Source organism: Monodelphis domestica, chromosome 4, assembly GCF_027887165.1.
Source record: "Monodelphis domestica isolate mMonDom1 chromosome 4, mMonDom1.pri, whole genome shotgun sequence".
Classification (NCBI taxonomy): domain Eukaryota; kingdom Metazoa; phylum Chordata; class Mammalia; order Didelphimorphia; family Didelphidae; genus Monodelphis; species Monodelphis domestica.
This window is the reverse complement of record NC_077230.1, coordinates 445,357,881-445,371,905: the sequence shown is the minus strand read 5'-3', so window position 1 is coordinate 445,371,905 and position 14,025 is coordinate 445,357,881. Positions and strand designations below refer to the sequence as shown.

General features: G+C 37.9%; 1 protein-coding gene across 6 annotated transcripts in view; it reads left to right on the top strand.

Moving 5' to 3' along the window:
• The window catches only part of LOC103106358 (zinc finger protein OZF-like), a 33,539-nt gene extending 25,215 nt beyond the window's left edge, over positions 1–8,324 (top strand). For 5 of the 6 annotated variants that reach the window (XM_056825828.1, XM_056825827.1, XM_056825826.1 and 2 more), the window contains 2 exons: positions 1,227–1,353; positions 5,534–8,324. In XM_056825828.1, the coding sequence (XP_056681806.1) occupies positions 1,227–1,353; positions 5,534–7,035 (1,629 nt within the window). In that variant the 3' untranslated portion in view covers positions 7,036–8,324. The remainder of the gene's footprint in view (positions 1–1,226; positions 1,354–5,533) is intronic. The other variant, XM_056825829.1, reaches the window with a different exon arrangement.
• The last annotated feature ends 5,701 nt before the right edge of the window (positions 8,325–14,025 follow it).

Genomic DNA, 14,025 nt, shown 5'->3' with positions numbered 1-14,025 from the left:
TAAATAAGTGGTCACCATAGGAAATTCCCAAATATGAAAATACCCAAGTCACCAGGGGATTTATGGAGATTTTAATTAATAAAGAGAGAAGGAATTAAGGGAAGGAGAGAGAGACAGAGAATGAGAATTAATTTAAACTGCTCTGGCTCAGGCTGAACCAAGCAGTATTTAAAGGCCTATCCTGAGCCTAAGGGAGAGGGAGTCAGTCTTATCACTCACCACAAGACCATCTCCAAGCAAGCTCCAGTCCTCCACTGAATCTCCTGAACTAAGTTCAGAATCTAACTCAATTCAGCTCCAAACTCCCTCTGAACTGTTCCTTAGACCTCCTTTTAAAGAGAATTTTCTCTTATGTCACCTCCCCTAAATTTTCACATCTACCAATCACAGATGCTTTTTCCCCCAGGACTGCCCATTCTTAGTTCTCATCTTCTTTGGTTAGATTATATCTTCTGAGTACTTCACACCTCTTTGTTAAGCTTGCCTTTTGTAAGTTACTTGACCTTTTTGTGATTAATTTAATCTTTACAGGTATTTAACACCTTTTTGTATTAGATCTAAAAATAGACCCAATAAGGTTCTAGCTTCACTATAAGGTATGAGTTAAGGACTTTCATTGTTCAATCAGGAGGTTACAACTTTATCTTCCCCTAAAGTATGTCTAAGTATGGGTGGAGTAATGTAAAGTTCCCAAGACATTCTTGATTCTTGTTAGACCAAGTATCTCCATTGTTACAATAAGAAAATAGCTAAATAAAATCTTCTAAAGTATAGTCTGAGTAGTTTTTAAGATTCATAGTTTGAACTCTTTCAATGCCCTTCAGATAGGTCAGAAGCAATTCTCCCAGCCCTGGCTCCAGGGGTTGCTCTCTGCTCCTGCTACTTTTGTGGAAGAGAGTTTTATTGTGTTAAAGGAAATGCTAGTTCTGGCCCAAAGAATTGCAACTCAGACCCATTCCTCTCAAGACATGAAGGTGTCTACATAGTATAGCCATAGGGTTGGAAAAAGCCATTGCAGGGGAGTAGCATAGCTTCCAGATGGGTACAGAGGATAGTGGAATGGACTCTGAAAAACTGGTCTCCAGAGCTGGCTCTAACACTCTTTGAGGTGAAGAGTTTGGAGTGAATCCCTTATGTGCTTCAGTTTCCTCCAGTCAGTTGAGGAGGGTTGGACAAGATGAATTCTCTAGGCTCAGCTTTAAAACTTGTGACTTTTGCTGGTTTAGGGGTCAATAACATTCAAGGATGTGGCTGTAGACTTCACCCAAGAGGAATGGTGCCTGTTGGACCATGCTCAGAAAGAGCTGTACAGGAAGGTGATGCTGGAGAATGTGCAGAATCTACTCTTTGTGGGTAAGGACCATTTCCTCAGTCAACTTTTAATCTGCTATTGAGGGAATGTCTTCATTCCATGCTAAAGGTGCAGGATTTTAAGCTTTTGTCAATGGTTAAAAAAAGCAAAACTGCTGATCTCTTCATAGGGTTCTCCTCCTGCCTGGTTTTAATTTTTAAAAAGTCTTTGAATTCTGTGATGAGAAGTTGGAACTTTCCTTTCCTGTTCCTGAAATTGTCTCTCTTCTATTTTAAATAGCTTCAGGTGAAAACATAAAATAATATTACATATTTACATTCCTGAAACTAATCACAAACGTCATCTAGTAGACCTAATGGGATCTGAATTTTGTGTGCAAATCCTCTGTTAATACCAAGGCAGATTTTCCTTGCATAGAGCCGTTAAAGGGGACATTCAATCTGCCAAGGCAGCCCCTTCCCATTTGGGATGAGTCTGTTCTTTAGAAAGGATTTCTTGTTAAGAAATATTCATGGGGGAGGCAGTGCCAGGAAGGCAGCATAGCAGAAGGAAAAGCTGGAACCACCCTGAGTATCTCAAATGAACCTTAAAAGAATGCTTCTAAAATTTTAGAGTCAGAACGAAGAAAGGTCAGAGTAAAGTGAGCCTCTTGAAGAAAATAAGTTGAAAGATAGGCAGAAAAGGTCATTTCTGAGGACAAAGAGGAACTCAATGTAATAACACTGTGCTATAAGGAATAATGAATAGATTAATTTCTATAAAAAGTCAAAAGACCAAAGAGCGAAATTAGCAGAACCAGGAGAACATTGTACACAGAAAATGAATTGCTACTAAAAGCAATGCAATGATCCAGGACATTCCAAGAGACTTTCGAAAAAGAATGCTATCTATATCTAGAAAAAGAACTGTGGGAGTAGAAATCCAGAATAAAACTATGTGATTTATCACTGGTTTATATGGATGTTGGTATTAAAAGACTGCTCTATTACAAAAAAAAAATAATGTAGAAATAAGCTTTGAGTGATAATATAGGTATAACCAAGTGCAATTGCTTTTCAGCCCCAAGGTGGGGGAAGGAAAAGGGGAGGTAGGCAACATGAATCATAACTACAGAAAGAAATCAAAAAATTAAATTTAAATAAATTTTTAAAAAGCCTGGAAAGATCTGCATGAATTGATACAGGTGAAGTGAGGAGAACTAGGAGAACTCTATACATAGTAACAGTAATAGTATATGATGGTCATCTGTGAAAGACTTCACTCTACTCTGTGGTATAATGATTTAAGGAAATTCTGAAGGTCTTGTGATGAGAAATACCTTCAGAGAAAGAACAAATGGGGCCTGAATACAGATCAAAGCAGAATGTTCTTCACTTAATTTTATTTTTACGTGTTTTTACTTTAGAGTAATGTTATGTAATGTTCAACTGTGATTGTTTTGGCTATTCTCATCAATACAGTGATCCAGTACAATTCTGAGAGACTTATGACAAAGAATGCCTCCAGAGAAAGAGCACTTGGAGTTGTAATGCAGATGAAAGCTAACAATTCTGCAGATTGAAAGCAAACGATTCTGCATTTGTTTATTTGGATTTTTTTTGAGGTTGTAGTTTTATATGATTATTCACTTTTTTAAAAATGAAAACTACATTTATTCCAATGTTTTCTTTTTTTTAATTATTTTTATTTAGAATATTTTTCCATGGTTACATGATTCAAATTAGGTTTAGTCCAATAGCTCATTCCCTATATCAAGATGTAGTCAAAATGACCATACAATTTAGACATAAAGGGTGATGTTAGTAAATTTCGGGAACATATAATTGTTTATCTGGCAGATCTATGAAGAAAGGAAGAATTTATGACAAAATGAGATAAAGAACATTATAAGATGACTCCCAAAAGACTAAGAAAAATGTATACCTTTTGATCTAGTAATAACAGTCTGTACCCCAAAGAGATTGGAAAAAAAGGGAAAGGACCTGTTTGTAGAAAAATATTTGTAACTGCTCTTTTGGTGGTAGCAAAGAATTGGAAATTGAAGGGTTGTCTATTAGTTGACAAATGGCTGAACAAATAGTATATGAGGGTGAATGGAATACTATTGTACTATAAAAATGATGAACAGGATGATTTCAGAAAGAGCTGGGATGACCCCCATGAACTGATGAAAAGTGAAATAAGCAGAACCAGGAGGACATTATACATTATAACAGCAATGTTATAGAATGTTCAACTTGATAGCTTTGGCTACTCTCAGCAATACAATGATCCAGTAAAATTCTGAAGGACTTTTTTTTAATTAAAAACCCTTACTTTCTGTCTTGGAATCAATACTGTGTGTTGGTTCCAAGGCAGAAGAGTGGCAAGGGCTAGGCAATGTGGGTTAAGTGACTTTCCCAGGGTCACACAACTAGGCAGTGTCTGAGGCCTGATATGAACCTAGGACCTCCCATCTCTAGGCTTGGCTCTCAATTCACTGAGTCACCCAGCTGCCCCCGAGGGACTTATGACAAAGAATGCCTCCAGAAAAAATGCTGTTGGAGTTGGAATGGAGATGAAAGCATACAATTTTTCACTTGTTTATTTGGGGTTTTGTCTTGAGGTTGTGGTTTTATAGGATTATTCACTTCTTAAAATAAACAATATGGAAATGAAATTTAAAAATAAATATGAATCTGTAGCTCACAGCCAGTAATTCTGCCTGTCTAGCAAGTTTATCCTTACTCTTGTTTCATTCTTCCCTCAAATTCTAAGTCTGCTAATAGGGATGAAAGGAAAGGCAACGAGCATTTTAAAATACCTGCTCTATGTCCTCTATTGGGTAAAGGAGTTAAGGATTATCATTAACTTCGCAATATCCCTGTAAATTTGATACTCTTATTATTCTCAATTGATAGTTCAGACAACTGTAGAAACAGAGGTTAAATAATTTACCCTGGGACACCCACTTACCATCTCTCTCAGGCTGCATTAAATTTGTTTTTCTGACTCCCAATTCTGATCTCTTACCCCATCACTATCAGCTTCCTTTAAATTCTAGATAATGAAGGTTGTGGAATGTAACTATCCTTCTATTACAAGAGGTAAATCAAGATGAATTTTTTTTTTTTATTGTAAATGTGTCCATGATTTCTACCCTCTTGCAGATGTCCCAACAATGAATACAAAGAAACCATTCTGTAGGCCTTGATTGCATGCCCCCTTTCCATTAAGAGAACTATTTTTCCCCCCTCCTGATCCCTTTATTCTTCCTTATGCCCAAGGTTTCTAGTTCTAAGAGAAAATTTTATTTCCTGTTTTCAGTGAGGGGAACCGCCATGGCTCCTAGAAATAAAAGGGCCAAAGATATCCTGTCTAAGGGAGTGAGGTGAAAGCAGGTGTATAAGGGCTCTTACCCCAAAAGACTTTTATCTGTTGAAGTGAAGGAAGGGCTAGGCTTGGGGGCTGGCAGACCAACCCTGAATTAAACTGTTCAATTCCTGAGAGATGGATGCTGGATTCAGTATAGAATATGAAACATAATCTATGGTAGATTGTAAAATAAGATGAATATTGAGTATGTCTGCACTGCATGGCATAATATCTTTGAATCTGTAGAGGAAAGAAGAAATCTTATATTCCACTCTGAAAATTACTACATGAGATTTTAAAAGAGTGAAGTTGTTTCTCAGCTTAACATATAAAATTTACCAAGAATGACTATGTGATAGTATATCCAAAATTATGGGAATGAAATATCTGTAAGGTTACCTTAATTTGACAAAATTATAAGATTAATCCAAGAGTGACTCTTAAAGGAAAGACTGAAAGGGCAACGGACAAAGATTGTTGAATATTATAAACAAAATGTGCTTAGGCACAGGGTTTGAGTTGTAGTCTACTTGTGAGGAAGTGGGTCAGGTAATTTCTCCGTTGTCTACTTATGACATCAGTTGTGAAGTATGATGAGACTCTTGGTGCTATCTGTGTCACACATCTATTGTGAGGTTTTATTGTTATTGTACATGAAAGTATTTCTAAAATATTCCATCTTGCAGTTATGACCAAATGGTGTATCCAAAGTCTGGTTCTGATTATTTAAATCTGAAAACTCCTTTTGTCCTCGGGAAATAGGATAAAAATCCATTTAATTATTGCCATCAAAGGAAAGAATTTATATTGCATGTGTGTATAAGTCCCCCTTCCATCTGTGTTTATATCATTATTTGTTTTCTCCAGAGGCAGAGACTAATTTTGAAGTGAAGATGTCTCCAAAGGTGAGCCTTTTTGTGGAAGAATCTGACCTTCCAAGAGGCTATAAGGATCCCTGTGACTTCCTTTTGAGAGAAATCTGTGACTCTAAAATCAAGGTAAATAAAAATCCAAAGAGTGACTGTGAATTTGATGAAATTGCAGAGAAATTCAATCAACATTCAATCCTAAATCAGTGTGTGAAATTTTCATCAGGAAATGTCTATTGTGGGGATAGTGAATACACCAAATGCTTTCCTGAAAAAGTAGGATTTGATCAGTCACATGAGAAACCTCCTGAAATGGTCATGTATCAAGGTAACCTAGGAAGAGTCGCCTATTGTTCAAGCTTAAACCTCAGAAGACATACAAAAAGTAAACATGTAGAGATTCTTTCTGTGAATAATGAAAAGGTGAGACCTTTTGGTCATAACTCTAAGCTTGGTTTATATCAAACAGTCCACAATGGAAAGAAACGTTATGAATGTAAACAGTGTGGAAAGGCTTTCACATGGAGGGGAAATCTTGCTGAGCATCAGAGAATCCACACTAGAGAGAAACCTTATAAATGCAGACAATGTGGAAAGGCTTTCACACGGAGGGACCATCTTGCTACACATCAGAGAATCCACACTGGAGACAAACCTTTTGAATGTAAACAATGTGGAAAGAGTTTCATACAGAGGACTCATCTTGCTGCACATCAGAGAATCCACACTGGAGAGAAACCTTATGAATGTAAACAATGTGGAAAGACTTTCATACAGAGGAATCATCTTGCAGTACATCAGAAAATCCACACTGGGGAAAAACCTTATGAATGTAAACAATGTGGAAAGGCTTTCATAGAGAGGGGCTCTCTTGCTAAGCATCTGAGAATCCACTCTGGAGAGAAACCTTATGAATGTACACAATGTGGAAAGGCTTTCACAGAACGGGGCTCTCTTGCTAAGCATCTGAGAATCCACTCTGGAGAGAAACCTTATGAATGTACACAGTGTGGAAAGGCTTTCACAGAGAGGGGCTCTCTTGCTAAGCATCAGAGAATTCACACTGGAGACAAACCTTACGAATGTAAACAATGTGGAAAGACTTTCAAAAGGAGGAGCCATCTTGCTGTACATCAGAAAATTCACACTGGAGTGAAATCTTATGAATGTAAACAATGTGGAAAAGCTTTCACAGTGAGGGGCAATCTTGGTAAGCATCAGAGAATCCACACTGGAGAAAAACCTTATGAATGTAAACAATGTGGAAAGACTTTTACAGACAGGGGCAATCTTGCTAAGCATCAGAGAATCCACACTGGAGAGAAACCTTATGAATGTAAACAATGTGGAAAGGCTTTCACCGTGAGGGGCAATCTTGCTAAACATCAGAGAATCCACACTGGAGAGAAACCTTATGAATGTAAACAATGTGGAAAGGCTTTCACTGTGAGGTGCAATCTTGCTGTACATCAGAGAATCCACACTGGAGAGAAACTTTAGGAGTGTAATAAATTCTGATAGCTTTTCTTTTAATGCTCCACAGTTTTGCTTTATGTAAGAAAAACCCTACTGGAGAGAAACCTCATGAGTCAGGCTGAGCTCATAGTTGCCACTCTTAGCTTTAACAAAAGAGGATCCACACTACAGAGAAACTTTAGGAATATGATCAATGTGGTAATGCCTTCAGGCAACAATCATCTTATTCCCAAGCAAGAATTCCTCTTGGAGGGACATCTGCATAGCTCAGTGGATTGAGAGCTAGACCTAGAGGCAGGAGGTCTTAGGTTCAAATCGGGCATCAGATACTTTCCATCTGTGTGACTCTGGGCAAATTTACCTCTGTTGCCTAGCCCTTACTACTCTTTTGCCTTGGAACCAATACATCCAAGATGTAAGGTAAGGGTTTATTAAAAAAAAAATAAAGAATTCTTTTTGGATAGAAATCTTATTCCTGTCATGAATGAAGAAAGACATTGAAATGGAGAGTCCAGAGCTTGTTCAGTATGAAAAAATGTCTTCTGGCCAGACCAGTTCCAGAGGGATTCCCTGTAGGAAGGCTTTCAGCCAGAGATCATCTCTTCATATCAGGGAATTCATAGTGAAACACAATGATGGATATGCTGAAGTTGATATGTTTTTCTGAAGAGGATAGTGATCACTATCATTTGGAGAAATGCAAAGGATAACAAGTCTGAGGGACTAGCCCACATCTATTAGACTGGCTATTATGATAGAAAAGGAAAGTGTCAAAAGTTGGAGATGTGGGAAGATTGAAAAAGGAATGAACTTTTGGGGTTGTGAACTAATTCAGCATTCTAGAAAGATCAATTTGGAACTATGTCCAAAGGGCATTAAAAAACCAAAAGGAAAGGACATATATATTAAAAATACAAAATACTTAAAAGTGTTCTTTTGGGGATGATGAATCTGGAATTAAGAGGAAACATCATTTGAGAAATGCCTGAGCAAATGGTGGCATATAATTATAATGGAATCCTATTCTATCAATGTGGGTTTTGAAAAGACTACATGCTGGAACTATATTTCCCATGATCCCCTCCTTCCCTACTTACTGACATTGGATTTGTCTATGAGTGGACCAATTCTGTGTTAGGGTGGGACCATCCCCCCCTCCACTTCCTGGTGTGGGATTGGTGTATAAAAGACCAATCCTGTGCCAGGGAGGGACTTTTCAATCAGACTTCTTTTGGGGTTTGAAGGAAGGGGGGAGTCAGTTTCAGTCTGATGGAACTCCACTTTTTCTTTAATAAAAGATTTATTAGATCAGAGATAGTTTTCTTTTCTTTTTTTTTTTCATTTCATCATTAATGAGGAGAAGGAGGAGCTCAGAAAAACCTGGAAAGACCTGAGAATTGATGCAGATATTTTATTTTAGTATAATCAAAATTATACATTTTACGTTTTGTAATGTTCTGTATCTTTTGTTTGAGGTGTGTAAGATTTAAATTAATGTCCAACAAGTCCAAGTATTAATTTTGTGAAGTTTATTTACATTTATTTGAAGGAGAGGGAATAAAAAGGAAATAGAAATATAAAAATATAATTCTGTAACAAAATTAAGACCACGTGACTAAGTTCTTACCAGCTCAAAAACCTGCCCCAGCAACATCTGATCACAGAAAAAGAGAGGAGTGCCTACACAAAATTTATATCCTCCTTACATGAGCATGTAACGTCAGAAGGAAAGTGGGATGCTGGGAATTTACATTTTAGGGTTCAGAAATTAATTATACTACCCCCTTCTATGATTTCCCATGGGAAGTGAGCATATAGAAATCTTCCAGATTTTCCTGCTTAGTTTCCCCATGGAATCTGTACACATAACCAACTTATATCTCTAAAGATCTTTAACTAGAGGTACATACAATACTGCATTTTCTAAGGGGAAATTACAATAACTTGGGGGTAAGAGGGAAATTAAAGAGAAAGAAAACAAAATCAATGATTGCTAGGTGCAGTGACAAGAAGTCAATTAGGGTGCAGTCCCCTTTGGCATAAGAGTTTATATTTAAAACAAATGCATTCAACTCCCCACAGTTCAAGTTCACTACATCCCAAAGTTACTTCTGGATCTTTTGGTGCAGTATGTGGTTTCTGCAGGCATCTTCATGGTGCCTTCTTCAAATAGTTCATTTTTTGATTCAGGTAAGTAGAAGGCTTCTTATCCTAAAACTACTCTCAAACAAGAACATTTTTATAAATCTAGAATTATATGACAATTATACAATCTCCCTTGAGGACGGTGTGACAAACATATGAATCACCTAGGGATTCATGGCTGAGTTATGAGGTATGTGAATCGATTGTTCAAAGGAAACAAAAAAAAATTAAATAGAAAAAAAGAAGAAAAAGAAATCAAAATTAAATAGCATATAAAAATTCTGAGTAAGCAAGAATAAGCCCATAACAGTTCCTAGAATCAGGTCCCAATAAAGTGATTTATGTCCCACAAGCCTGTAGGACTGTTGCAGCAATATGCACTTACCCAATCAGCAGCAAGGACTACAGAAAATTGCCACATTATGAAAGACAGAAAAGGGACTAGATTTTTGCAGCAAATGGGTTCCCTGGACTGATTTTAGCTTCATTTATAGGGATAGAAGAGCCATAATTGTAGCCAAACTCAAGTACTTTGTGTGAATATGGCATGGGGAAATCCTGCATCTGACATCACATAGCCATTTCCTTGAACCCCAAAACAAGTCCTCTTTCTTGGGGCAGATTTTCATTAATCCCAATGGGATTGGTTGGTCTCCTTGACCTTGTGCTTCTTGGCATTTTATAATGGCTCTTTTGTGATCCCTTCTCCTGGATCAGACACAATCATTAATCAGTCCCATAATATTAAATAATCAATGACAGGTTTCCATAGTCTAAAGCTTTTGGGTGTGCATTAAAAACTATTAATACTGATAACATGGGCTTCAAGTACAAAAAAATGAGAGGAAAAAAAGAAAAATACTCTATTGCGCTGAGAATTGTTTGCCCAAGGAGAGACACAATAAAAATGAGCTCCATTTCCTTTTTAACTTGGCTGTGATCCACAGTGTGAGCGCAAATGATTTATGCCAGATAACAGCTTTTCAAAACAGTAGTATAGCAGCCAGTGCACATTCCAAGAAGTACCAAAATCCTCAAAACCATAAGAGCCCAGTTAATGACAATAGCAAACTAACCTGCTATCATATAGGATTCCCATGAGTTCCTGTGTGGCTTAAAAAAAAAAGCAAACCTTTGAAGCTCATGGATACTTGTCACAAGTTCTCCAGATCTAGTCAATCTTTCAACCTAGGCTGTTTATCATTCCTTTCAGCACAATAGTATTCCATCACCATCAAGATACCATAATTTGTTAAGCCATTCCCCAATCAATGAACATCCCCCTCATTTTCCATTTTTTTGTGTGCATATATTTTTCCCTATTATCTCTTTGGGGTATAAAGGTAAAGTGGTATGGCTGGATCAAAAGCCAAGCATTCTTGTAAAATCCTTTTAGCATAGTTTCATATTGCCTTCCAGAATGGTTGGATCAATTTACAACTCCACCAGCAATGCGTTAAGTGTCCCAGTTTTGCCACATTCCCTCCAACATTTATTACTTTCCTTTGCTGTCATTTTGGCTCCTCATCTAGGTGTGAGGTGGTACCTCAGAGTTCTTTTGATTTGTATTTCTCTAAGAGAGATTTAGGGGTGCAGCTGTGTAAAAATGGACTTGAATCCAGGACTTCAATCCCCAGAAGTCCTTGGTCCACTTCCCCAGATGCTTTGTAATATCACTGAATTCTCAACTGGGCCGAGATTGAGAAGGGGTATTTAACCTGATTGGAAAGGCTTTTGCGGGGTCTTTCCTGTTTCTGCTTGCAAGCAGACACGCCTCTTTTCATAATGTAGGTGAGGTTGTCTAGATCCCTGGGCCTAGACATGTGCTTTATTATCCTGTATTTTCTTTAATCCTTAATCTTCAATAAACCTCTAAAAATATAATACTCCTTGCAGAGAGAAACTAATTTCTACCTCTATCAGTATCCCCAAAATTTTAATCTTTACACTGGGTAGCCCAGTGGATTGAGAGCCAGATCTAGGGATGGTCCTAGCCAGGTCCTAGGTTCAAATATGATCTCGGACACTTCCCAGCTGTATGGCCCTGGGCAAGTCACTGGGGCCCTTACCACTCTTCTGCCTTGGAACTAATACACAGTATTGACTCCAAGATGGAAGGTAAGGGTTTTAAAAAAAGAGAGATTTAGAACACTTTTTCATGTGCTTATTGATAGTTTTAATTTCTTTATCTGAAAACTGCCTAATCCTGTCCCTTCCCCATTTATCAGTTGGGCAATGGGTTGATTTTTTTTTCTCCAATTGATTTAGCTTCTTATAAATTAGAGAAAGTAGACCTTTGTTAGAGATTGTTATTATAAAGATTTTTTTCCTAAATTTGTTTCTTCCCTTCTAATTTTGGTTGGACTGGTTTTGTTTGTATAAAAGCTTTTTAATTTAATGTAATTAAAATTATTCATTTTATGTTTTGTAATATTCTATTAACTCTTGCTTTGTTTTAAATTCTTTCCTTTTCCATAGATCTGACAGGCATACTAATCTATATTCCCTAATTTACATATATTTCCTTCTTTATATTTAATTCATTTACCCAAGAATTTATCTTGGTATAGTGTATGAGATGTTGATCTAAACCTAATCTCTCCCATACTATTTTCCAGTTTTCCCAGCAGGTTTTCTCAAATAGTGGGTCCTTGTCCCCAAAATTGGGCTCTTTGGATTTATTGTATACTATATTGCTGAGATCATTTACTCAATTTCAATTCCATTGATCCTCCCATCTGTTTTTTGGCCAGTACCATATTGTTTTGATGATCACAGCTCTATAGTATTATTTAAGATCTGGTACTGTGAGGCCCCCATCCTTCACTTTTTTTTTCATTAGTACCCTTAATAGTCTTGATCTTTTGTTCTTTCAAATGAATTTTGTTATATTATTTTCTTTCTTTCTTTCTTTTTTTTTTATAAACCCTTACCTTCCGTCTTGGAGTCAATACTGTGTATTGGCTCCAAGGCAGAAGAGTGGTAAGGGCTAGGCAATGGGGGTCAAGTGACTTGCCCAGGGTCACACAGCTGGGAAGTGTCTGAGGCCAGATTTGAACCTAGGACCTCCCATCTCTAGGGCTAGCTCTCAATCCACTGAGCTACCCAGCTGCCCCCTGTTATATTATTTTCTAATTCTATAAAAATGTTTTTTGGTAGTTTGATAGGTATAGTACTTAATAAGTAAATTAGTTCAGGTAGTATTGTCATTTTAATTAAAATTTGAAAAGAAGTATGAAACTGTAGCTCATAGCCACTAATTCTGCCTCATGTTATCCTCATTCCTGCTTCATTCTTCCCTCAAATTACAGGTCTGGTGATAGGAATGAACAGGAATGTAATAAGCATTTTAAAATACCTTCTCTATATCCTCCACTAGGTAAAAAAGTTCATAATTATCATTAATTTCACGACACCTCTGTGAGTTTGATACTCTTATTGTACTCAATTCATAGTTGAGGCAATTGAGGCAAATAGAGGTTAAATGACTTACCCAGGGGCACCCACTTCCCTTCTCTCTCAGGCTGCATTAAATTTGTTTTTTTTTTTTTACTCCAAGTTCTGACCTCTTACCCCTTCACTACTATTGGGCAATGGCTTGATTTTTTTTCTCCAATTGATTTAGCTCCTTATAAATTAGAGAAATTAGACCTTTGTCTGCATTTACTTTCTAGATAATGGAGATTGTGGAATGTGCCTATCCTGCTATTACAAGAGGTAAATAATGATGGAATTTTCTGAAGGGGGCAACATTCTCTCCCCTACAAGAGGGCAAAGCCCTGCCATATCTCCTGGTCTAGACAGAGCCTCTGTGGCCTGTAACAGGCACTTCCATATTTGTACCTTTTCTGTGGTCCTTTAAACCAATGGACAGACATGAGACAGCAACACTCAGACACGCACAGAAGCATCACCCTCTCCCCACAACACACATTTACACCCCAGCACACAGCCCTTGCCTGGTCTCTTGTACATGCACCTGAGCTTCCCCCTTTCCCCTTCCCCCATCACCCACACTCCTAGGATCAGATACCTGTAACTGGTACACTTGAGTCTTCTCACTCCCCAGGAGTCAGGGAGCAGAACGTCTCCTCTTCCTGAGCCCTGGCTGCACCTTTTGCATTGACTCCCTCCCCATCTGATAGACCCCTGAGTTGCTGGACCCCTGGGTCCTACATAAAGGAATATAGTACATTGAATAGCCTGACTGACCTAGGTGTGAACTATGGAAAGGAAAACTTTGAATCAAGTTTTGGCATTTCTGTCCACTGAGATGGAGCAGACTGTTTGGAATGGTGATGGGATGGAGAGTGACAGTTGGAGTGAGAGAAGAGGATTGTGGGGAAAACTGCTAATGGGTCTTTGCCCTCTGAACTCAGCTGAATGTGGAACAAAGTCCAGGAGCTCTATATCCCAACCTATGGGAAACCTTGCCTCCATTCCCTTACCCCAGAGAAGAAGGCTCCTGTTTGTGTGAAAGCATCCATTAGAGGAAGAATAAGACAAAAGTAAGCTGCTGAAAGGGGCTGATCCCTTGACTTCAGGGGGTCACTCTGAAGATCCTTTCCAACCCTTGACCTTCCCAAAAGAGACACTCCCCTTTTGTTTGGTGGGATAGAGATAGTGACTAGCTAGGAAGAAGACAAAGAAAGCTGAAGCTGATCCATCTTGGTGCATCTTGATTTACACTAATTATTAAACTACCAGAAAAATAGAAGATTGCAATCAGAGTAATTTTGAAGGGAGAACAAAGAAAGAGAGGCTGGTGCCTAAGCTAGATTTTAGCCTAGCATAAAACAATGAAAGCCACAGTGACAATCTGCCTGACAGACAAGGGGGACTTCTGGGGTTCAACTACCAGTCAAGCCT